The following is a 23,164-nucleotide window of genomic DNA, read 5'->3' as shown; positions in this document are numbered from 1 at the left end:
GTACTGTACTGTATAACACCTCGAAATAAAATAAAATAAATAAAAAACAGAATAAGGGAGGCAATTAAAATCAGCATTCATTAAAGCCTGCTGCATCAAAATATTAATTATGCTGCCAGGGATGTAAATGAGAAGGGGGGTCTTGTTGTTGCTCACTCTCTGACATGGTTTTGCCTGTAGCCCTGTGCAACATGCGCTGTCAGAGATATAAAAAAAGAAAAAGACAAAAAGCTTCCAAAGCTTCCTAAAAGAAAGCTTCTTGCTCTCCTTCCTTCCTCCCAGTGGCGTCAGTTCAGAAAAAGCTACGGTATGGCTTCGCGCGCGTGCAAGACACCAGTCATGTTGCCATACCTTAGCAACAGGCATGATACATTTATTTTAAGAAGTACATTCTATTTTTCCAACCGTTTCTACGGTTTCTTGGGCTGGATATGGCAGCCTGGATCGGTTGTTCAAGTGCAGCTAAACTTGGCATGTTAGTAAACGTGCCACAATTAACAATAATGAATTGCACCTGTGCAGCTGACCTGCGGAACCTGGGAATGGGAATATACCATTTTGTCAAGATGGGGAGAATATAATTATAATACCTTGTTAAAGTGACCATTTTGTAAAATGTTGCATTTGTAGTTATTTTACTGTAATTTAACAACATAATAACCAGCACAGATAGACAAAGAGACATTCATGGATTTATATTTAAAAGTAACTTTTATTTTCCCCCCTGGACCCAGGGTATGGCAGCTGCATTATACCCCTGCCATATTGTACCCAATTGAGGCCCCTGATTCCTCCCTTCTCCAGGTTCCCTAATGGAGCACATTTATTTTGACTCTGGGCTTTAATGTGACTTGATCTATCAATTCTCTCTCACTCTTAAGTTCCTACTCCTCCGTCACTGCCTTTCCTCTCCTGGGCTATAAGTGCTGTCGGACCGGAGGGCACGAACACTGTTTAAGTATATTGGTCACGTCTTGCTCGTGTGACTCGATGGCGTGTGGTGCTATTACCATAATGTTGGCGAGTGGGAGTGACAGAGGGAGAAGAACAGAGAAAGAGGCGAGTGGCTGTTAATTTACCCCCTGTGGTTCCAATTTTTTAAAGACCCACCACACAAAAAAAAGCGTTGTTTCCACAGTTAATTCCTCTTGGAGACGTGACTTTGAATATCGTCGTTGTCGGGTGAAAACCTTGTATGTCCAAAACCGTTCGTTTTGCATTTATTTTTAAAAATGATTTAAACTAGTGAAAACAGGCGATCTACAAGCACACAACGCCTCGCGGTGCGAGGCGTTGTGTGCTTGTAGATCTGCTGTTTTCACTACTTTTGTGCAACAGCCTTGTATGATGAAGCAGGACTTTGCTTTGCTAAAAATGTACACGTTTGAAACTTGGAGATACAAGGTTTCTGCCGGACAGTGACGATATACACGTTGGTATATTTGCAGAACTCGCCGCCAGAGTTCCTGTTTCACTCTCTCTGGTCAGGCACTGCAGTGGGGCCCGGGCAGTGGTGGAAAAAAGTACTCACATTTCTCACTAAAGTAAAAGTATCAATACTGTAATGTAGAAATACTCTGTTACAAGTAAACGTCCGTAAATCAAAATTTACTTGAGTAAAAGTACAAAGGTATTGGTATCAAAATGTACTTAAAGTACCAAAAGTAAAAGTACTCATCATGCAGAATGTCCCATTTCAAGTTTTCAAACGTATACAAATCTTTTGAAAATAGCAGATCTACAAGCTCACAATGTGTCGCATCGCAGCACATTGTGAGCTTATAGATCTGCTATTTTCAAATGGCCGAAATGTTGTAATCAAGATCTACAAAGTAACTGGTATCTAAAGTTTTCAAATAATTGTAGTGTAGTAAAAGTACAGTATTTGGATCCGAGATGTAGTGGAGTAGAAGTAAAAGTATTGGAAATTGGAAATACTCAAGTAAAGTACAAATAACTCAAAAGTTTACTTACGTACAGTATGTAAGTAAATGTACTTAGCTGCCACTGCCAGATTGCTTGTTTCACATCCGTCCACTCTGTTCAGGCACTGCAGTGGGGCTGGGGATGGGTCTAGACAGGGATGCTACATCAATGTCACACACACACACACACACACACACACACACACACACACACACACTCTCACACACTCTCACACAAAATGCCACGCACACACACTCACACCAACAACACACACACGCATTGAAAGCACTCGCCTCAGACACACCCATTAGATAGATAGGCAGCACAGACTGCTGGCAAGCTCTGTCCCGCAGGGTCAACATCCCCCATGTCTGACGATTTAAATAATGCGTCTCGGTAAACAGGCCTCTCGTCTCCATACAGCGCCGACTCTTGAGGCCAGCGGCTGCTCTTTTATTCAGATCAGCTTTTATTGCTTTTATTTCCGCTCGAAGGAAAACAGATAGAGATTTGATGGTTCACATCAATGCAAAAAGACGTGGCAGCAGGGTGCAGGACAGGGCAAGACGCAATAAAATGGGAAATGGAGTAAGCAGTGTTTTTGAAATAGTTTTATCCTGACAAAGATTTGTGTGTGGAAAAACTGCAGAGCATTTGAGCAAGTATATTTTCACTTCATTGGGATATCTTGCAATACACTTTCCATTGGAGAAGTCCATTATAAGTTGTTAGTGATGCATGACAGAGGTGGACTGGATACTGCCTAGAAGGTCCAATTCGTCCACGGGAAAGAGAACAAAATGTCGAAGTGTGGATTTAAAGCAACGGCTCAATGATCCTAATGAGCTTCATACAGTATTTGAACCTTTATTCTTTGAGGGCAGTGGGTGGTAAAACACAGGTTTAGAATGATAATCGTCAGGATTAGGCTCCCAGCACTGCTGGCAGCAGCTAAGTACCTTTTATGTGCAATGTCAGCCTGCAGGTTTCTGTATGAGTTGTTCCTGATAGTGGCTCTGCCAGTGCTTGGGATGGGACGATATGAACATTTCATATCACGATTATTGTGACCACAGAAATCGCGATTTACGATATTATCGCCATAATCAAAATATCCCCAACATCCATTATCCCGGTGCGGAACATTTGCCCAAAAATTGCAGATCTACTTGTAGATCTGCTATTTTTGGGCAAAGAGATTTGCTAGAGAGTGAAAAAAAGCTGTATCAAGTACGTATATTATAAGTACGTTTTACCAATGGAGGGTTTAAGTGGTACCGGATATGCAGCTCGGCAAATAAAGGTTGAATTGATCCCAGTGCATGACGGAGGATAATTTCACGATATATTTCTATCTCCACGATACGATTATCGCGAGTGTTTTTTTTATCACGATAAACGATAATATCGCGTATCGTCCCATCCCTAGCCAGTGCCTCTGCTGGCCCCGTCTTTGGGCGCTCGCCAAGACCTTTGGGCCGAGGAGTCACAAAAGCGTTGATAACTTTGAGGTTTTGGCACGCCCAGAACTGCAAGGTGTCTGGGAAGTTCTGAGGAAAAACCTGGCTGACCCGAGTAGGAAGTCACGCATTCCCGAAGGGAGGGCATCATCAGTCGGACTCAGTCAAGCTGACTTTGCCTCGTATTCCGTTATCGACGTCCCTCGATGTATCCGTCGTGAGATCATCAAGGTGACTAAAGTGCACCACTGGTATTCCACACTCCCAGAAAAGTCAACCTTGATTGATGGTGGTGACGCTTCTCACGTCTCTGTTTCCCTCGTTAACCTTTTCTCCCCCTTCTTCTTCTTTCGTGTATCATCGTCCTGTGCCTGTGATGTGTCGCACGTTTTACTGAACTCACTTTCTCCCACTTGGGCCCATCGCTCCGTCCATGCTCTCTCAATCAGAAGTCCACTTGCCACTCCAGCAGTTGATCCTCAGTCCTGTGCATGCAGCCGTCCATCCATTTCCATTATGCGAGTGGACACGTCGCATCAACCTAGCCCTTACCCCCTACCCCCCTTAGCCGCACACACTTAAACTGTCTATGTTGCCAGGTAGTATTAGCAGTAACAGTTTGAATGTTGCCGGGCCCATTGATAATTGCATGCAGACAACCATCGGTAACAGGGTGGTGAGATTCCTGGAGTCTCTGTCGATTAGCATCACCTTGATAATGTTAGCGAGAGAGAGAGGGGGTGGTGTGCTTCATCGACCACCTCCATACCGTTTTACTTCTTCCGCTGTTGGTGCTATAAGTCAGAGGACCGTAATTACACAAGATGGCAGCTGAAATTAGCAATGTGTGTGCTTCTGATTTAACTCCCCCTCACCGGGGTTGTCTCAAAATGGCCCCGTCACTCAGCTCTGGTTATTGCGCTTTGCCCAGCTATATTGCACTAGATTGCATCCGTTTACTGTACAGACGGTGGAAGTCATCTGATGACATGTTATCAAAGTCCCATACGCCCATATGTCGGGTAAATTAGATTGTGCTCCTAGGTGGAGGTGACATCTCTGAATTATCTGCTGAGTGAAGGTAGTCTGAGATGAATAGATGTACCTGGGACAGTCTCGGTTTGGATGTTTCATCGAAACAGGTAGGGAATGGTATATATTGCTACAGATAAATCAGTGGTGTGTGTGCGCGTGCGTGTATGTGCATGTACTATATATAAGTGGAGGGGAGTAAGAAAAAGAAATTGAGAGTGATGTCGAGAGATAAAATGAGGGAGAGAGAGAGAGAGAGAGAGTGAGAGGGAGAGAGAGAGAGAGAGAGAGAGAGAGAGAGAGAGAGAGAGAGAGAGAGAGAGAGTGCAGGGCCTGTAATATGGCGACTCTGAATTGAGTGATTGATCATGTGGACTCAGAACGTCTAATGTAACCCTGCACCTGACCCACACTGACTACCATGTGACAGCAAAGATGAATGAACATCCACTGGCCAATGTCTCTGAGATGGCTATATGCTCTGTGCGTGCCCCCCCTACACGTGCACGCACACGCACGCACGCACGCACGCACGCACGCACGCACGCACACACGTACGCACACACACACAGTAAGAAGATATTGTAACTCACATTCAGTGTAACAAATACTGAAGTGGAGATATTGGTTTATTCATTCATGGCAGTTGAAATGAACACTGAGGTAATTATAGTGTTCCTTTTGCGCCGCTATATTTTTAATCAGCTCTGAATACTTACAGAATGCTTATCAGACCTTCGTTATTAGAAAGTCTGATCTGCCGTTTTATTGTATTAATCATCCAATCATTTTATGTATATGAGCGAGCAGAGGCAACACAAGAATGTGACTGCAGATAAGCATATTTTATATATCTTATGGGAAATAATCCTGTTTCTCCGTCTTACTGTTGATATATTAAATTATTGGATTGGTGTTGGATTTTAGGGTCTTTCTCCTGTTAAGTCGAAGTTTGTAAACAATCTCTAATCGGTTGAAACTGTAGTGTAGGTAACTCATAGCTTTAAACATCTGAGAGATGCCAAGCAAACTGTGAGTGTTGAATATGCATGTGCCTATAAGAGTGCACATGTCGTGTACTGTATTTTTCCATCGATGCTTGCTATATTACTACTATACTTTGACCCATGCTGTAGTCTAGAGCGTAAATGAGAGTAATGTTCTAAACAAAAAGAAAGAAAAGAGGAAAAAAAACCCTGTTAACTTTCTGTTGTCAGGCATTATTTGGCGAGTACAGTGAGAATCTTTGTTACAATACATCAAATGTATTCCTCTGCACGACAATCGACTCGAGCGAGATTTGTCTGCAGCTCGATAGTGTCAAGTTAAATGCATGAGGGGGTACTTGTGCAGTGGCCACCAATGTATATGCGCAATAATTCCTTCCTATTACCCTTTTCTCTTGGCCCATCAGCCAGGGTTACCCCCCTGGGCAAGCTGCTACCGGCGCAGGGCTCTTGAAATAAATAAGGTCCCTGTTTGGGGTTTGGCCCGTGGAAGCCAAGGGAGTATGCCGTGATGGATTGATCTGCTCCTTTCCGCCTCGCAGTCAATCAATCATCTGTGCTTTGGTGCGGGCTTTCAATAGGAATTTTTTCCACGCTCAGCCGCCTCGCTGACGACCGCAGATAGCTACCTAGGGTGTAGGGGAACCAAGGGGCATTAGCTATCTGATTACGCCCCTCCTCTCGGTCCCCAGCCCATGCCATTTGTCATCAAATGGAGACAGGGCTGCACATTGGGCAAAATAAAAGTAATTTGCTTTGCTATTCAAACTAGGCCAGCTTCATATTGGCTGACAGTGTTTCAGTTGTTTTTCATTTCTTCCCCAATTTATTCTTTGGCAATTGCCTCCATTTCTGTATACTGTAGTCTCAGTACTGTCCCGTACTCTTGGTCTTTGGGGGGGGTGTAGACAACCACATGATGTCCCCTGATACACATGGAGTCCCCAGCCACTTCTTTTCACCTGACAGCGAGGAGTTTCAGCAGGAAGGTGTAAAGCTATCCCTCTTAATGCCATCCCTCTTAGGCAACCTGACAGGTGCCCAGACCAACCAGCAAGCGTCGCTAGTGCAGCAACAGAGGACGCCCTTGTGGGCTTCGTTCCCGTGCACCTGCCAACATGGCCAGTTGTGTTCATTGGAGCGCCCGTCCATGCCGGAGGCACTGTGGAGGAATTGAACATATTTTTTTCTCTGTGGCATGAAAAGAAAGTCATGCTGAGTGTACATGTGTGCATACTGATGTGTTAACAACGTGAGCAAATCGTTCTGGTGGTGTTCACACACGGTATACCAGGCTCCGGGCTAACATTGTCCTCTCTCTGCGTGTGAGGTGAAACGGCCGTCAGGCTAAGCTCAGCTGAAGTTGAGTAGCTGGACCAAGGGGGCTAGACGAGGAGGGGAGATGTTTAGCAAGTTGACGCTAACCCCATTAATGACTTTACCATCAGGAGAGGTGCTAATGGAGTGTAGCTGCACCCTCTTTGGGTCTGTAGGCATAGAGCCATTTGTCCGGGGAATAAAGTAGTGAGAAGAGTACGTCTGTGCTGATAGGTATTCATTATGAGAGACATTTTTGAGATACTGTATAGAAGGCTTGGGCCAATGTTTTGCCCACACACCATTACAGTAAAGCCTGATTTATGCTTAGTCGTACGACCATGCGATGTGAGAAGGTGATGCGTCGCGTTATGAGCTCGTAGAGCAGCTATTTATGGCACTGGACACCCATCATACAACAGAGGATAAGTCAAGCATAATGGTAACCTGATGTCAGACTAAGCTTCCTGAAGATTGAGTCTGACATTGGCTCCATTGTAAGCGATTAGGGGAAGGGGAAGGGATTGGTGGGAGGGGCTGGTGTTTGACTGACGGACCCTTGCACGGCTGTTTCTGTGTGCGGGAGAGTCTGCAGTGCACAGCACTGTGTTCAGAGTGATTATGTACATACTCTGTACTGTTGTTCTTAAGATTAAATCCCAAAACAAACTATCAAAAAGTACACAGACCTTCCTGTGCATGCTTGTTTGAGCTGCACATACATAACGTGCGTACACACGAGAATGAGTGCTCGCGTCGCGTATCGATCAGACACCATTCACATCTGCCGTTTCAGACGAGGGACTGTTAACATATCAAAGATTAAAATAACGTCCAAGTGTCAACAGCTCAAATTAACATAGGAATCAGACTGGATGCGGTCGATCAGTCAGTCCTCTCTTCCCCCCAGAGTCCACACTGGCGGCACTGGCTGTCAGCTGAGTCTGTAACAACTACACTTCGTCAAACATGTTCAAGGCTTTGACGGTCCCTGATTTGCTTGTTGTTAGACCCTCCGACTCTCATTGGATAATACATCCTGGTACTGAAGAAAGCTATAGGTTCAAATTACAACACCAGACCAAGAGAGGCAGTCCTCTCTGAGAGTGGGCGGGGTCTATGGGCTGGAGCCAGACTAGCATAATGGTACTGTGGTTTAATAAACTGCAGTAGTGGAAATTTTTGACCCTTGTTCCGTGTGAACTTTAACACCTGTCCAAGGCTGCCTCTGACCTCCCGGCTGACCTCATCAACTGCGCTGTGGATGTGCAGGTGTACAGGGGGGGGGGAGGGCAGGGGGGCTGCTTTATAAGGACAGGAAGTGAATACATAAACAATACGCTTGAGAAAACACAGGAATGAGAAATGAAACTTGATGATTTTGAGTGTTTGATGTTCGGGCTCATCTTCCCAGAACACATCAGACAGACGTCAGCCGTCCACCAAACTGCACGGCGTGATCAAACTGGCAGCTTTTTGTCAAATAGAAAGAGAGCAATGGAACTTGAAAGAACAAAATAAGAGATGTAAAATTACCCCTGCGCTCCACAGCATTCTGATGATTCTTTGTTTCATCTGTGTTTGGTTGCCCAAAGGACTCCTGGTTGGTTGCCCAAAGGATGCAATTTGCATGTGTGTGAGTGTCAATTTCTTTTTATCCCTCATAGGAATTGGATACTTTGAAGTGCCAGGTTGCTTGCGGTTACATCATGGCGGTGCAGCCTGATACCGCACCAGACATTTGGTTGCGTTGAAAGTTGGATCACAAAGGTGTTTTTCAGTTCTCTACTTCAACCTGCTGGCTTAGCATGGGTTTCTGATACGTAGCATTTGTCTACTTCACAAGTCCTGCAGGAGTTTGATTCATACAGTCCCACTTTGTCATCACTCCCTGTTATTAAACTTCCAAATGGTAATTTGCCCCTCGTCTTTGTAATTCATTAAGGAGAGCTGCCTTTGTGCAGAGATGCACCTATTAGGCACAGCCAAGTTTGCATATTATTTGCTCATATGAGGATGAAATAGGCCATTCATTTTTACATAAGGCCACTGGGATGGAATAAAAGCGTCTGAACACAGCTCATCTGAGATGAGGCAAGGGAATTGAATAGCTCCAAATGAAGTGCATTTAACGTAATGAGTCACTTGAAGGAGATGTGCGCACACAGACACACACAGAGACACAAGAAGGCTACACAAACACGCACACACTCGCACACGTGCATTCATGCACGAACAAACACGCACGCACGCACGCACGCACGCACGCACGCACGCACGCACACACACACCATGCTGAAAGATCTGAAGATCAGAACAAATGTATTTGACAAAGGATTACATACACCAGTGTTTGATTCCTTAAATACTTGATTGTGTGATTGATGATGATGATTGATGGTGATGATGATGATGATGATGATGATGATGATGATGATGATGATGATTATCATCATTATTATTATCATTATGATTCTATCTCAAATAAAGATGTTTTTCATTTGTGCCATTAATATCTCTAGCTTTAGTATCCCCACAGAAGTTAGACTCTTCATCATTTGAGGCACTTTGATGTTTTCAGATTCCAGTAATGGAGAGCACACTTGAAAGCTGTGTGTGGGTCTTATCTACCTACTGCACTCCACATATAGCAGTTCAAGAGCTACTCATAATAGTCACAGTGGTGTAAAGTAACCTTTTGAGTAACAAGCTCAAAATGTGCAACGTGTCCTGAGCTTATGTAGATCTAAGATGTTTATACATTTTGAAAACCTTTTTATACTTTTAGGTTTGGTACTGTGTTTGGATATCAATACATTTGTACTTTTAACTCCTCGTCCTTAGGTCTTACCAATTATACTATAAGGATTTGTTGCATTTTGGTCAAACAGAGTCATGCTGCTGGTATTGTGCATGTTGGCTCACTGGAAACACTCAATGTTACATAGAGTTATGGGGGTCCTTGAAATTAACAAGTTTGAGAACCACTGTGCCACACTTCTCATGCACATGACATTACGCACACCAAGCTAAAAGGCGAATGTGCCTTTTAAAATCCAGACTAAAGACACACATGTTCTCTCTGGCCCTTTAAACAATGTAATCATTATGCAACTGATCCACTTGATACCCAGACACAGGGTGGGGTTTCTCTCACCCTCCTGTTTGACGTTAAAGCAAAATGGCTGCAAGCAGTTCTTTGGTCTATAATGTTGGGCTCGCCTGAAAGGCGAGAACACTATGTTATCTTCATTATTTATTTACCAAGTTCCGCCACAACAGTACAAAGGCAGGGCCCTAAGCCAATGAGGTGCAATTGGAAATTGGCGGAAAAACATCTGGGAGTGGTGTTGACAGTTAGCACGCTGCAGAATATGTCATATTGGCAACCACACTTGCAATTGAGGTGCCAATGAGCCAAAGGGTAGATATTTGTGCCCATACATGTAACACCATTTAACATTTTTTTTAAACATAAGAAATTAAAGTTGTACCATGTAACTTTTTTTATAAAACAAATCTTAAAATGGTCCTAGCTGTTAAATCGCTAAAGTTTTAGAACCCCCACTCCGTTATTTTCAGCTTCTAAAGCCTTCTCTTTATATGTTTTCTATGATCCCTGCCCGGGACCGGTTTTCGCGGAAAAAATTGCGTCATCACACTACCGGCCAATCACAGCGAGGGTTATACACTGCCGGCCAATCCCAGCGCAGAACATACACTGCCAGGCTCTCTGGTGGGTTTAGGAAACACGCCTTCGGGAAGTACACTGCAGTGTTTACACTGAAGGAGTCTAGCATGTAACTCTCCAACCGCTGCTCGTAGAAGGACACGGGAGACCTCATTGAAAGCGTCTCGGCGAGGCGAGGCGGACGCGGTGGTCTGACGGCCCGGTCCGCGAGCGAAAAACGGACGAAAAAAGCAAACGCGACCGCGGTTTGCTATACTGCTACAGACCACCAGTTGAGCAACTTACACAGTATAGCTTTAAGGAAAAACAACAATTTATTTGATTAAGAGTTTTTCTTTTCTTTACGAGCGAGCCCACACTGTTTCGTAGGAACAGCATTTCTAGTTTGACAACATTATGCAACTGACCCATGCGTTAACTTGTGTGTGTTTTGCAGGTGGCCTACGAGGAGCCTCCATCATTGACTCCCTGGACACGCTGTACATCATGGGACTGATGGATGAATACAACGACGCCAAGGAGTGGGTGCAGACCAGTCTAGACCTGAACACGGTAAGATGATGCAAGCTGACTCTCCCCCGCACCTAATTGGACATTTTCTTCTGTTCCTTCTGATCCCACACCCACTCAGTGTTTCCCCCCCCCCAAAAAAATATAATTGCACCCTGCGGAGATTTCACAAACTCACACTGTCTGCTGACTGTACATTCACTGGGCTGACTATGAGGTGACCTGCAGCGGCCATAGTCACGCTGTCAACAGAGACTCTGCTGGGTTTGCATAATAGAGTTCCTGCTGGTAGCCCTAACGTGCTGGGCTGATTTTGAGCTGTGCTATTGTGCACTGTGCCCAGGGGCGTCACACCAAATTCTGGGCCCTGGGTACAAGGATTCACTGTGGGCCCCCCATGAATGTTAACTATTGAAAAATAGCAGATAGACAAGCTCACAGTGCCGCGCTGCGAGCTTGTAGATCTGCTATTTTTGAAAATTTGTGAAAATATGCACAAGAAACTTATGTTTCCATTTCAGTGATGCTCAAACTTTTTCATGTGAAGGACCCCCAAAATTAAATGTATTTAGCCACGGACCCCCATCTAAAAATATTTAGTTCCAGGGACACCCCAGAAGCAAAATTTGAGTTACAAATGTTCGCATAAAAAAATACATATATTCAAAGATTTGCACACATTTTCACGACTTTACAAAAATAGCAGATCTACAAGCTCGCAGCGCGGCACTCGGTGCCGCGCTGTGAGCTTGTATATCTGCTATTTTTCAATAGCTAAAGTTACTAGGGCCCCCTCCACCTTGGGCCCTGGTAACTCAGTCCCACTTTCCTACCCCTTGTGACGCCCCTGACTGTGCCCATGCACGCTGCATCCAGTGAGACTGAGACTTTGCCAAAAGCTGGGTACATTCCAAAGTGAGTGAAAAGCTTCCTGTGTGGCTGCTTTTGTCTCTGTGAGATGGGATTCTTTGCCTTTTTTCTCGGCGGTCTCCACGTGGTGGGAAATGAGACGGACAGAGGAGTCACGGAGGGAGAAAGAGGAGAGAGACACAGAGACAGCGAGACAGAAATAGAGACAGGGGGACGAAAAAAAACAGGGTCAGAGAGAGGGAGAGAGAGAGAGGGGAACAAAGAGAGCATCTCAGGCTGAGACAGAGACGGCCAGAGAGGGGAAGGGAGGGGTGGAAAGTAGAGAAATTGAAGTAGAGAAGAGATGAGTTGAGGTCCTGACCCCTTCATTGAGTGATTCTATAATAATGGACTTTCTTTTTGTCTTTTTATTTTTTGGTTGGGGGGGGGGGGGGGGAGACTAATTTGGACGTTATGTGAGGAGTGAGCTATAGCTTGCCAACAAGGCCAGCCTCCGCCAGACTTTTGTGCTTCCTATAGTAAGCGAGTCGAGTGGAGCTCCTCCAGTTTGACAGCGTTTGTGGCGAGGTCCTCATTGAGCGAACACTTTTCTGGCCAACTTGCGAAAAGCCATGTGCTTTCACAATAGTTTGGAATTACACATCACGTCCAAACTTGACTTTGGCATTGTGGGTATGTCAACATGATAGAGTGTAGTCCAGTGGCAATGGGTTCCCTTGCCAGCTGCAATGCTTTTTTACCATAATGGTTTTTGATTCATGCAGAAAAAACAACGTTTTGTTCTATGAAATTGTGATGTTTGAAAGCATTTTTAAGCTGATAATAATTACCTTGTTGGAAAAACAAACAATTATGGGAATATCATGAGCCTTTATTTGCTACAGAGCTTATTTTCTTACTTTATCTTAAACCCAGTACAAACATTATTTAGGAAAGGTGGGAACCCAGTGCAACACTTACTTCCAGGTTGGGTTTAAATAATATTATAAGCCATATTCTTATCACATTTTATTAATACATTTTATTTTATTAGCGCAAGGTTGGCGTCTAAAGCTTTGGGGGTATGTTACTTCATTTCATGGGTGTGAATTAGAGCAGATTGTCGTCTTCCATTTCCTTAAAAGTGGCTGGCAATGGATAATCTGGCGCCGATCATTAAGTATTATCTGAACCTCAATGCTGAGACTCTCAGTATGTCATCTATCTATGTTGAACATGAGTGATGTGTTGAGTTCAGATGGATCTTGATGGCAGAGTGTTCATGGTTGCAAAAAGTTGCCTATATAAGTCAATCTACATAATTTATCTTCTCTTTAAATAGCTGGGAAAAATACTATGCTGGGGGACTATACCGGACTTTACACAAGGTCTGAGCTGGTGTAAGGTGCAATCGCTTCTGACTTTAATTAATCTACTTAAAGATAACTCTGCACCAACAATTTGCCTGAGAATACATTACATTGTTTAAAGGCTCACAGCCACAGAGATGGACGCAAATACATTTGCTATTTACTGTAGACGACGGCGGTGGCCGTGAAAATGACAACCGCGTCAGTTGTAAAGTTGCAGTAAAGTTGCAGTAAATGAATACTAAAGAATCACTTTACTTTTGGAAATGTAGCTGTTCGAAAAGTGGGTTGTCACTGTTATGCAATGTGTGGTTGCCAGACTATTGAAGCATTCACCACCTGCCTTGACAAATTGTCCTTTGAGATTTGTGGCGAGTTGTTTGCGAACAGAATGTTGTTTAATGCAACACCAAAAACCCCTCCAACCATTTCAAATCGCCGCCTTGGGAAACGTTCCTCTCCTCTGAAAACCATGGCTTTGTAACTACAGTATGAGTATGCCTTCCGCCAACGTACAGAATTTTATGTGAATTGATGTTTCTTAGCCAGTGGTGAAGTAACTAAGTACATTAACTTAAAGGACAACTTTAGTTTTTTACAACAAGGGTTCATATTTTAGATTGTAATTAAAGAATATAAAAAATGAGTGTTAAATTGATTTCATTTACTTCTTTCTATTGTTTTAGAGATTCTTATTTTTTACACAGAATATAATTCCCAAGATACAACGCAACCTTTCATGGTTGGATGTGACTTATGGGGGCTAGAAGTGTTACTGCAAATAGCAATAAAAAGAAACTGCTGGCTTATTGTGTCTAAAACAACATATTTACGCATGCCCCACATTTTAGCTCGGTAAACACGATAAAACAATAGAACGAAGCAAATGAAAACATTTTAACACTCACTTTTTCTTTTCTCTAATTACAATCTAAAATATGAACCCTTGTTGTAAAAAAACAAAGTTGTCCTTTAATTAATGTACTTAAGTACAATTTTTAGATATTTGTACTTGACTTGAGTATTTCAATTCTTTCATTCAATTCTTGCATTCAAGTTCCTGAGAGTTTGGACATGGCAATTTCTTGAATGCTGCCGTATGGCATGGAAAGAGGGCATTTGCATTTCTTTCACCATAGTATGCATTCATGGTCTGGAGAGGGCACTTTTTTGCAGATGGATAAAAGGGCAGGGGCTCAAGCCCCCTTTGATATCTATTGTGTGCATGTGCCTGTTTCCTGGCAAACTGCTGCAGTCATGTACAGTATTCACTCGGCAGGCTTTCAGCTCCTGGGTTGCGACGCCAAAGCACACTGTCTCTGTGTTTATGATGAGTCTTTACCCTGCGGCGTTCACTATCGCTACCATCGCATCATCTTGAACACTGCCGGTCTCCAGGCTGTATAGAATGCATGTGTGTGCTAATTTCACATCACATCAAAGGGAACTAACTTCCCTTCATCCTCCTCATATCCACAAAAATATATGACCAGGGAATATTTCCATGCAGACGTCTTCTTATCAAACTCATCTCATATACATATATCTACTGTACATAGAGAGAGAGAGAGAGAGAGAGAGAGAGAGAGAGAGAGAGAGAGAGAGAGAGAGAGAGAGAGACACTCACATACACCCACCAGCAGTTTAAGTAATATTTTTGTCATCTGTCAACTAAATCTACAGTTTATTTTGAAAAAAATATTTGGCCGGGCCTTAATGGCGTCATACTCGTAATGCCTGATTTCACACTTGTTTGCATGCTGAAAAAAGCCAATCTGTAATACGTTGTGAGCTTGCAGATCTGCTATTTTCAGAGCGCAACACCGGAGCGCAAGCAAACATAAAATGGCTTGTCTATTAGATGAGTTCTACTGGATCTCTTCTCCACTAGTCCTTTGGTCTTTGTTGTCAGTATATTTAGTCATAGTTTTGGTCATCATAGCTTAGTTTTTATTTAGAACATTTTCCTCACAGTTTTAGCAGACGAAATTAACACAGTCTCACACGAACACGCACAAGTGCAGACACAAACTGTCTCTCCCTCCCCCTGCAGCCAGTCTGTCCCTTGGTGTGTAAATGCAGATTAGTATTGATGCCGGGCGAGGCTGTATCTCCTGGCTCTGGCAGCCCCCAGAGCCCAGGGCACAGTTAGACAGTAATGGCGGCCGCTGACAAACAGCCACCTTGTCACCATCGCAAAGACACCTGCCACAGATTTGCACAGATTTACACAGCACTTTATCATGGATCTTGAGATGGCAAAGAAAAAGAGCTTGCGCGCACGCCAGCGCCCCGATCATTATCTCCAAGGGTTAAATTGGAGTGAAAATGCTCTCCTCCGTACCTTTAATACAAAACCACTTGTAAAGACCAGATATGTTTGTTTTGTTGTTTGTTTCTCCCAGGTTTAATTATTCATACAAATCGTGGTGGAAACATTTTTTGCTTTAGCTTTCGTCATCTTTTTCCAAAAAATAAATCTGCCTATTAATTCAAGCATTTGCAACCAGTCACAGTTTTGGTTTTACTCGTACTCGTACTCGTCTTCTTCCGCTTTTCCGGTCAGGGTCCGGGTCGCGGGGGCAGTATCCTCAGCAGGGAAGCCCAGACAGTCCTCTCCCCAGCCACTTCCACCAGCTCCTCCGGGGGGATCCCGAGGCGTTCCCAGGCCAGCTGAGAGATATAATCTCTCCAGCGTGTTCTGGGTCGACCCCGAGGTCTCCTCCCGGTTGGACGTGCCCGAAACACTTCCCCAGGGAAGCGTCCGGGAGGCATCCTAACCAGATGCCCGACCCACCTCAACTGGCTCCTCTCGACGTGTAGGAGCAGCGGCTCTACTCCGAGTCCCTCCCGGATGTCTGAGTTCCTCACCCTATCTCTAAGGCTTAGCCCAGACACCCTGCGGAGGAAACTCATTTCGGCCGCTTGTACTCGCGACCTCATTCTTTCGGTCATTACCCAAAGCTCATGACCATAGGTGAGGATTGGGACGTAGACTGACCGGTAAATCGAGAGCTTCGCCTTGCGGCTCAGCTCTCTTTTCACCACAACGGACCGGTGCAGCGTCCGCATTACTGCGGACGCTGCCCCGATCCGCCTGTCAATCTCCCGCTCCCTCCTTCCATCACTCGTGAACAAGATCCCGAGGTACTTGAACTCCTCCACTTGAAGCAGGGCCACCTCCCCGACCTGGAGTGGGCACTCCACCCTTTTCCGGCTGAGAACCATAGCCTCGGACTTGGAGGTGCTGATCCTCATCCCGGCCGCTTCACACTCGGCGGCGAACCGCCCCAGGGAGAGCTGGAGGTCGTTGCTCGAAGCAGCAAAGAGGATCACATCATCCGCAAAAAGCAGGGATGAGATCCTCCCGCCACCGAACTCGACACCCTCCGCCCCCCGGCTGCGCCTAGAAATTCTGTCCATAAAAATTATGAACAGAACCGGTGACAAAGGGCAGCCTTGGCGGAGTCCAACTCCCACCGGAAACAGGTCCGACTTACTGCCGGCTACACGGACCAGACTCACACTCCTTCGGTACAGGGATTGAATGGCCCTTAGCAACGCGCCATCAACCCCATACTCCTGGAGCACCCCCCACAGGATACCTCGGGGGACACGGTCGTAAGCCTTTTCCAAATCCACAAAACACATGTGGACTGGTTGGGCAAACTCCCATGCCCCCTCTAGCACCCCAGAGAGGGTAAAGAGATGGTCCATGGTTCCACGGCCAGGACGAAAACCACATTGCTCCTCCTCGATCCGAGGTTCAACTATCGACCGGACCCTCCTCTCCAGTACCTTCGCGAAGACCTTACCGGGGAGGCTGAGGAGTGTGATCCCCCTGTAGTTGGAGCACACCCTCTGGTCCCCCTTCTTAAAGATGGGTACCACCACCCCGGTTTGCCACTCCAAAGGCACTGCCCCCGATGTCCACGCAATGTTGCAGAGACGTGTCAACCAAGACAGCCCTACAACATCCAGAGCCTTGAGATACCCAGGGCGGATCTCATCCACCCCCGGGGCTCCGCCTCCGCGGAGCTGCTTCAGCACCTCTGAAACTTCCACCCCGGAGATTGGACAACCCAGCCCCAAGCCCCTCGGCTCTGTTTCCTCCACAGAATGCGTGCTGGTGGGATTGAGGAGCTCCTCAAAGTATTCCTTCCACCGCCCGACTATCTCCTCAGTTGAGGTCAGCAGCTCCCCGCCCCCACTGTACACAGTGTGGGCAAGTTGCCGCCTCCCCCCCCTGAGGCGCCGGATGGTACTCCAGAACCTTTTCGGAGCCGTTCGATAGTCTTCCTCCATGGCCTCACCGAACTCCTCCCACGCCCGAGTTTTTGCTTTTGCGACTGCCGCGGCTGCACACCGCTTGGCCCGTCGGTACCAATCAGCTGAATCTAGAGACCCACACGACAGCCACGCCCTGTAGGCCTCCTTTTTCAGCCTGACAGCATCCCTTACCGCTGGTGTCCACCAGCGGGTTCGGGGATTGCCGCCACGACTGGCACCGGCAACCTTGCGGCCACAGCTCGCGACAGCCGCCTCAGCAATAGCGGAGCGGAACACGGCCCACTCGGCCTCAATGTCCCCCTCCACCCCCTGGACGCGGTCGAAGCTCTGCCGGAGGTGTGAGTTGAAGACCGTCCGGACAGGTTCTTCCACCAGGCGTTCCCAGCAGACCCTCACTACTCGTTTGGGTCTGCCAGGTCTGCGCGGCGTCCTCCCCTGCCATCTGATCCAGCTCACCACCAGGTGGTGATCAGTTGACAGCTCTGCTCCTCTCTTCACCCGAGTGTCCAGAACATACGGCCGTAGGTCAGATGATACGACTACAAAGTCGATCATTGACTTCCGGCCTCGGCTGTCCTGGTGCCACGTGCACAAGTGGACAGCCTTATGTTTGAACAAGGTGTTAGTTATGGACAAACTGCGACTAGCACAGAAGTCCAATAACTGAACACCACTCGGGTTCAGAACGGGCAGGCCGTTCCTCCCAATCACGCCCCTCCAGGTCACGCTGTCGTTGCCCACGTGAGCGTTGAAATCCCCCAGTAGGACAATGGAGTCCCCAGTCGGGGCACTATCAAGTACCCGTCCCAAGGACTCCAAAAAGGGTGGGTACTCTGTACTGCCGTTTGGCGCATACGCGCAAACAACAGTCAGGACCCGTTCCCCAACCCGAAGGCGCAGGGAAGCAACCCTTTCGTCCACTGGGGTAAACCCCAACGTACAGGCAGAGAGCCTAGGGGCTATAAGAAAGCCCACCCCAGCCCTCCGCCTCTCACCCGGAGCAACTCCAGCAAAGGAGAGGGTCCAACCACTCTCAAGGACTTGGGTTCCGGAGCCGGAGCTATGTGTCGAGGTGAGGCCGACTATATCTAGCCGGAAACGCTCAACCTCTTCCACCAGCTCCAGCTCCTTCCCCGCCAGAGAGGTGACATTCCACGTTCCTAAAGCCAGTTTCCGTAACTGGGTTTTAGTCTGGCATATTTTTATTTATTAATTAAGTTTATTTGGTAAAATGGAGAAACCCATGAGCACCAGCTAGGGCTTCAGATTACAAAGCAGCCACATACAATATGCGCACGCACACACGCACGCACGCACGCACACACGCACGCACGCACGCACGCACGCACGCACGCACGCACGGACGGACGGACGGACGCACGCACGCACGCACACACACACACACACACACACACACACACACACACACACACACATACACACACACACAGTAAACACAGTAAAAACTGTACACATGAACACAATTTGCTTATACAAAATAATCATGCAAATAAGCAATACTCTTAAGTCAATGATTATGATCTTCATTTGCGAAGGATCATAGGTCCTTTTGCTTTGAGGCATGTACTTGTTGATTTCCATACGAGCCTCTATTGGCATCTGCTGCACTTGAACTCCTGACCTGATGGGGCAAACAGTGGTTCGGGACCCATGTTTGGGTCGTGGACCAATTTTTAACTAAATATTTGTTCAAAAAAACGTCATAAATAAAAAGATAGTAGTGAAGTATAGTAGTAGTGAAAATAGAAGATCCACAAGGTCGTTGTGATGTAGAATTTTGGGAACCACATGCTGTAGGGTACTAGGCAGACTTGGCACGCTTTGGAGGAGTACATTTGTGCTTTGCAGCAATCTGCGTGATGTTATTGAGCTTAAAAGCTGCATTGTTTCCTGCAGATTTTATTTTGTCAGCAGCCCCGGGCTCCCAGATTTTAGCATCCATCAGTGTTGGAAAAAGTACTCACATATTTTACTTAAGTAAAAGTATCAATACTGCAATATAGAAATACTCTGTTACAAGTAAAAGTCCAGAATTCAAAATGTACTTGAGTAAAAGTATGAAAGTGTTGGTATCAAAATGTACATCAAGTATCAAAAGTAAAAGTAGAAAATGTTTGAAAATAGCAGATCTACAAGATCACAGCGCGTCATGATGCGACGCGTTGTGAGCCTGTAGATCGTCTATTTTCAAATAGCCAAGGTATAAAATAGGGCTAAAGTGGTTTATGTTTGTTTTTTAATATTATAATTTATACCTGCAAAGTAACTAACAAAAGTTTTCTAATAAATGTAGTGAAGTAAAAGTGCAATATTTGGATCCAAGATGTAGTGGAGTAGAAGTAAAAGTATTGGAAATACTCAAGTAAAGTACAAATATCTCAAAGTTGTACTTAAGTACATTACTTAAGTAAATGTACTTAGTTACTTTACACCACGGGCATCCATGCCTGCAACAGTGACTTGATATTTTGAACCAGTCGCTGAAGCGTTCCCGGGGTCCACTTCTGTCTTACCCTGACACAGCTCACTGTGCAGCTGGGCGTCCTCCATGCGTGAAACATTCCCAGTACAGCACAGCTGACGTAGCAGCAGGGTGCATTCTATGCTGGGTAGTTGAGCTCTCTCCGGGATTCCGTCGTTGGTGATGTGGTCCTGCCATCTAATATTCAAGATGGAACGCAGGCAACGCTGATGGAAACGCTCGAGCCGCCTAAGCCGCTTCCTTCTTAATTACATTCACAGCGTTAACAAAAGCAGTCATTTACGCAGCAGAGCAACTGGTTATTCAGCTGAACAAGCCTGTCACTCAGGGCATGATGACAGCTACTCCATGACATTCATCGGGGTGGAAGAAGGACAGGACCTACAGAGAGGACTGTTTTAAGTCATACTTTAAGCTCTATCTTCTAACTAGGAAGCAAAGTGTACATTAGGGCACTGGTTCTCAACCTTTTCAGGCCGCGATCCCCAAAATAACCAGATTTTAATTGGGGACCCCCCCCCCCCCCCACCCTGACGAGCACTAAGAGTTGAGGCGTTACATCTTGTATAACATAGTTATATTGTGAAAATAGCCGATCTACATGCTCACACGGCTATTTTCACAATTTCTGCCTCTAATATTTGACAATATGTTTATTTTGTCATTTTAGAGGTGTTAAAAAGTCCTTAAATTGTCACTTTAGAAATGTGCAGATACCCTCTATACACTTAAACTTTAAGTTAGTTTGTTTACTGTTGAGAGAGAAAACAATGTTGCACATTAAGTTAATCATCTGGGGACCCCCCAAAATAATTTGGGGACCCCCCTGAGGGTCCCGACCCACAGGTTGAGAACCACTGCATTAGGGCCCAGTAGCGGGTAGGTACCAGTCTGTACCTGCCCGCTAAAGAGGATAACATGGATGCGAACAATTTAGTTGCTTGACTTTGAAACCGCAACAAAAGCAATCCATTATGTTAAAGCCTGATGTAGCTTGGCTAAAAGTCTCGCCTAACGCGGACATTCTATGCCCCCTGCGAATCTCACCGGGTCCTCCGGCGTCTGGAATGGACGCGGAGGGGGACATGACTCCTGCTGCTGTCTGCTTTGAGTAAATGAGGAAGTGATCCGCGGTGGAAAACGAATGATAAATCATAGCCATTTTATCTTCACTACTAATTGACAGGCCAGCTCCTGGTGTTGTTTAAGCATGTCATTGATAGACTCTCACACCACTGCTTCTACAGATTCCTCCTTTCACACATACATCGCTGCATTTCCCCCCTACATTCCTAGCTGCTTTCCCTGAACGTATTGTACTTGCACGATGTACAATTAAACAAAACAATAATTTAATGCTATGACGCGAATTACATCATAGTACGTCCATTATAAACCTTCCGGCCGAAACACAGACTTACAAATAGTTCCACGGTGCAGTGTACTTATGAGTGTAGTAGGCCTACTGTGTCCCCTGGTGGCAGGGACAGTGTAGTGCAGACTAACCCTTATGTTGATCAAATATAGAGCAGTCCTGCCTGAGCGCCCGGAGGGCGCGAAGTCCTAGGAATGGAGCGGCCGCGAATTTCTAGTAATTATAATGGATAAGCCAGTTCACATGAACAATACTGATGTAAAATAAGATATCTGAACGGCTACATATATTTGATATACAATTAAAATGTTGTAAACCACAGTTACAGGGGGGCTAGCCCAGGCTTTTCTTCTTGAAATGCCTGGATCCCGAGGCTAGGCTGAGACAGACTCAGTCTCAGCAGATCAAACAGGCCCTCTCTGGTAGCGAAGCCAATTACAGAGACAAAGTTCCCGCCCAATGTTTTTAAGTCTTCTTGAGATTTCTTGACATAAAGCCTGAATAAGAAGTGGTAGAAGTGCCATTTAGCATTTTTTTGTTGGTGCTTCCCAGGTCACTCGCAGTGCTTGTCTAGCTCAAATGTATTCTGGTCATTCAGTTCAGGCAGCATAGGAAGGTCCATATTTAATTTAAAAAGGAGTAGACTAACTTACAGTACTTGGATCTTGTCTGCCTCAGTGAAAGTTGTATAGGTCAAAGTATGCGGGGTTAGAAATCTTTACCTGGCTGCAGACCCCCTCAACAATGAGCAGCAGCCAGCGATAGACGGACAGCAAAACATCAGTGTCATTACATACAGGATTACAGCTACAGACAGAAAAAGTACTTACATTCTCTAGTTAAGTAAATGTATCAATACTGCAATATATAGATACTCTGATACAAGTAAGAGTCCGTAATTCAAAATTGACTTGAGTAAAAGTATCAAAGTGTTGGCATCAAAAATGTAAAGTAAAAGTACTGTACCAAATGTTTGAAAATAGCAGATTGACAAGCTCACAACACGTTGCATGTACAGCGGCTATTTTCAAATAATTAGTTACTAGTAACTAAAGTTTTCAAATGTACTTTGTTACTTTACACTAGACAGACAGCTTACTAGAAGAACAGCAGCTTCCCAGTAAAGTTAAACAGTCCTTCTGGGAATGTGTTCCACTGCCGTTTGAATGATTTCCTACAGTGAACGTCTCTTAATCAAATACGGTTTCCTTTTATAATCCGAAAAAGAAACGTGCCTGGATTTCATAGGATAGCCAAACACTGGTGTGGTTCTAGACCCCTGGGAGATCGGTTTCTGAGGTGGATTGCAACACCTACCATCAGCTTCCAGTCTTTACCACACGATTGGCCACAGCCAAGCCGTGCTACTCATACTCTGACTTGGCGGAGCTTGGGATCAAACCCAGAACCTTTTGGTCCGAAGGTGAGTGCTCTATTGACTGAGCTAGTGCAAGACACCGGTGCATAAATACGTTAGGCATAATGGAAAATGTTTAATAAAGACTTTGAGGTTGATATTTGTCGGTCTATCATGTTGACTTTTAAAGCAGCAAAATAATTCATGAATGCAGTAGCTTAATATCTTTGTCAAGCTACTGTACCAGCAGCATATCAATGAGGCTGGTAGGATCGCTGGAGAATTAACTGCACCATCCCATCAGAGGGCCCATGAGTATACTGTATATGCAGAGGAGAACTGTGGGTAGCAATTAAGCATGTGTTAAAGACAACTTACTGTATTTGTCCTTTGTGAAATCTCAGAGAAGCGGCGTCTTAACAACGTTACAGTTATGACATTGTAATTTGAGTCGGATGATAGATAGAAGACGCCTAC

The 23,164-nt window shown here is 45.3% G+C and overlaps 1 protein-coding gene across 2 annotated transcripts in view; it reads left to right on the top strand.

The window, feature by feature from the left end:
- Positions 1 to 23,164, top strand: part of LOC308309049 (mannosyl-oligosaccharide 1,2-alpha-mannosidase IA) — a 295,341-nt gene that overhangs the window by 156,025 nt on the left and 116,152 nt on the right. For both annotated transcript variants that reach the window (XM_080754512.1, XM_080754513.1), the window contains exon 3: positions 10,870 to 10,985. In XM_080754512.1, the coding sequence (XP_080610638.1) occupies positions 10,870 to 10,985 (116 nt within the window). The remainder of the gene's footprint in view (positions 1 to 10,869; positions 10,986 to 23,164) is intronic.

Source organism: Nannobrachium achirus (genome assembly GCF_963921795.1).
Source record: "Nannobrachium achirus genome assembly, chromosome: 2".
Taxonomy (NCBI): Eukaryota; Metazoa; Chordata; class Actinopteri; order Myctophiformes; family Myctophidae; genus Nannobrachium; species Nannobrachium achirus.
Note: the sequence above shows the minus strand (reverse complement) of the source record. Positions and strands in the feature narration are given on the sequence as shown.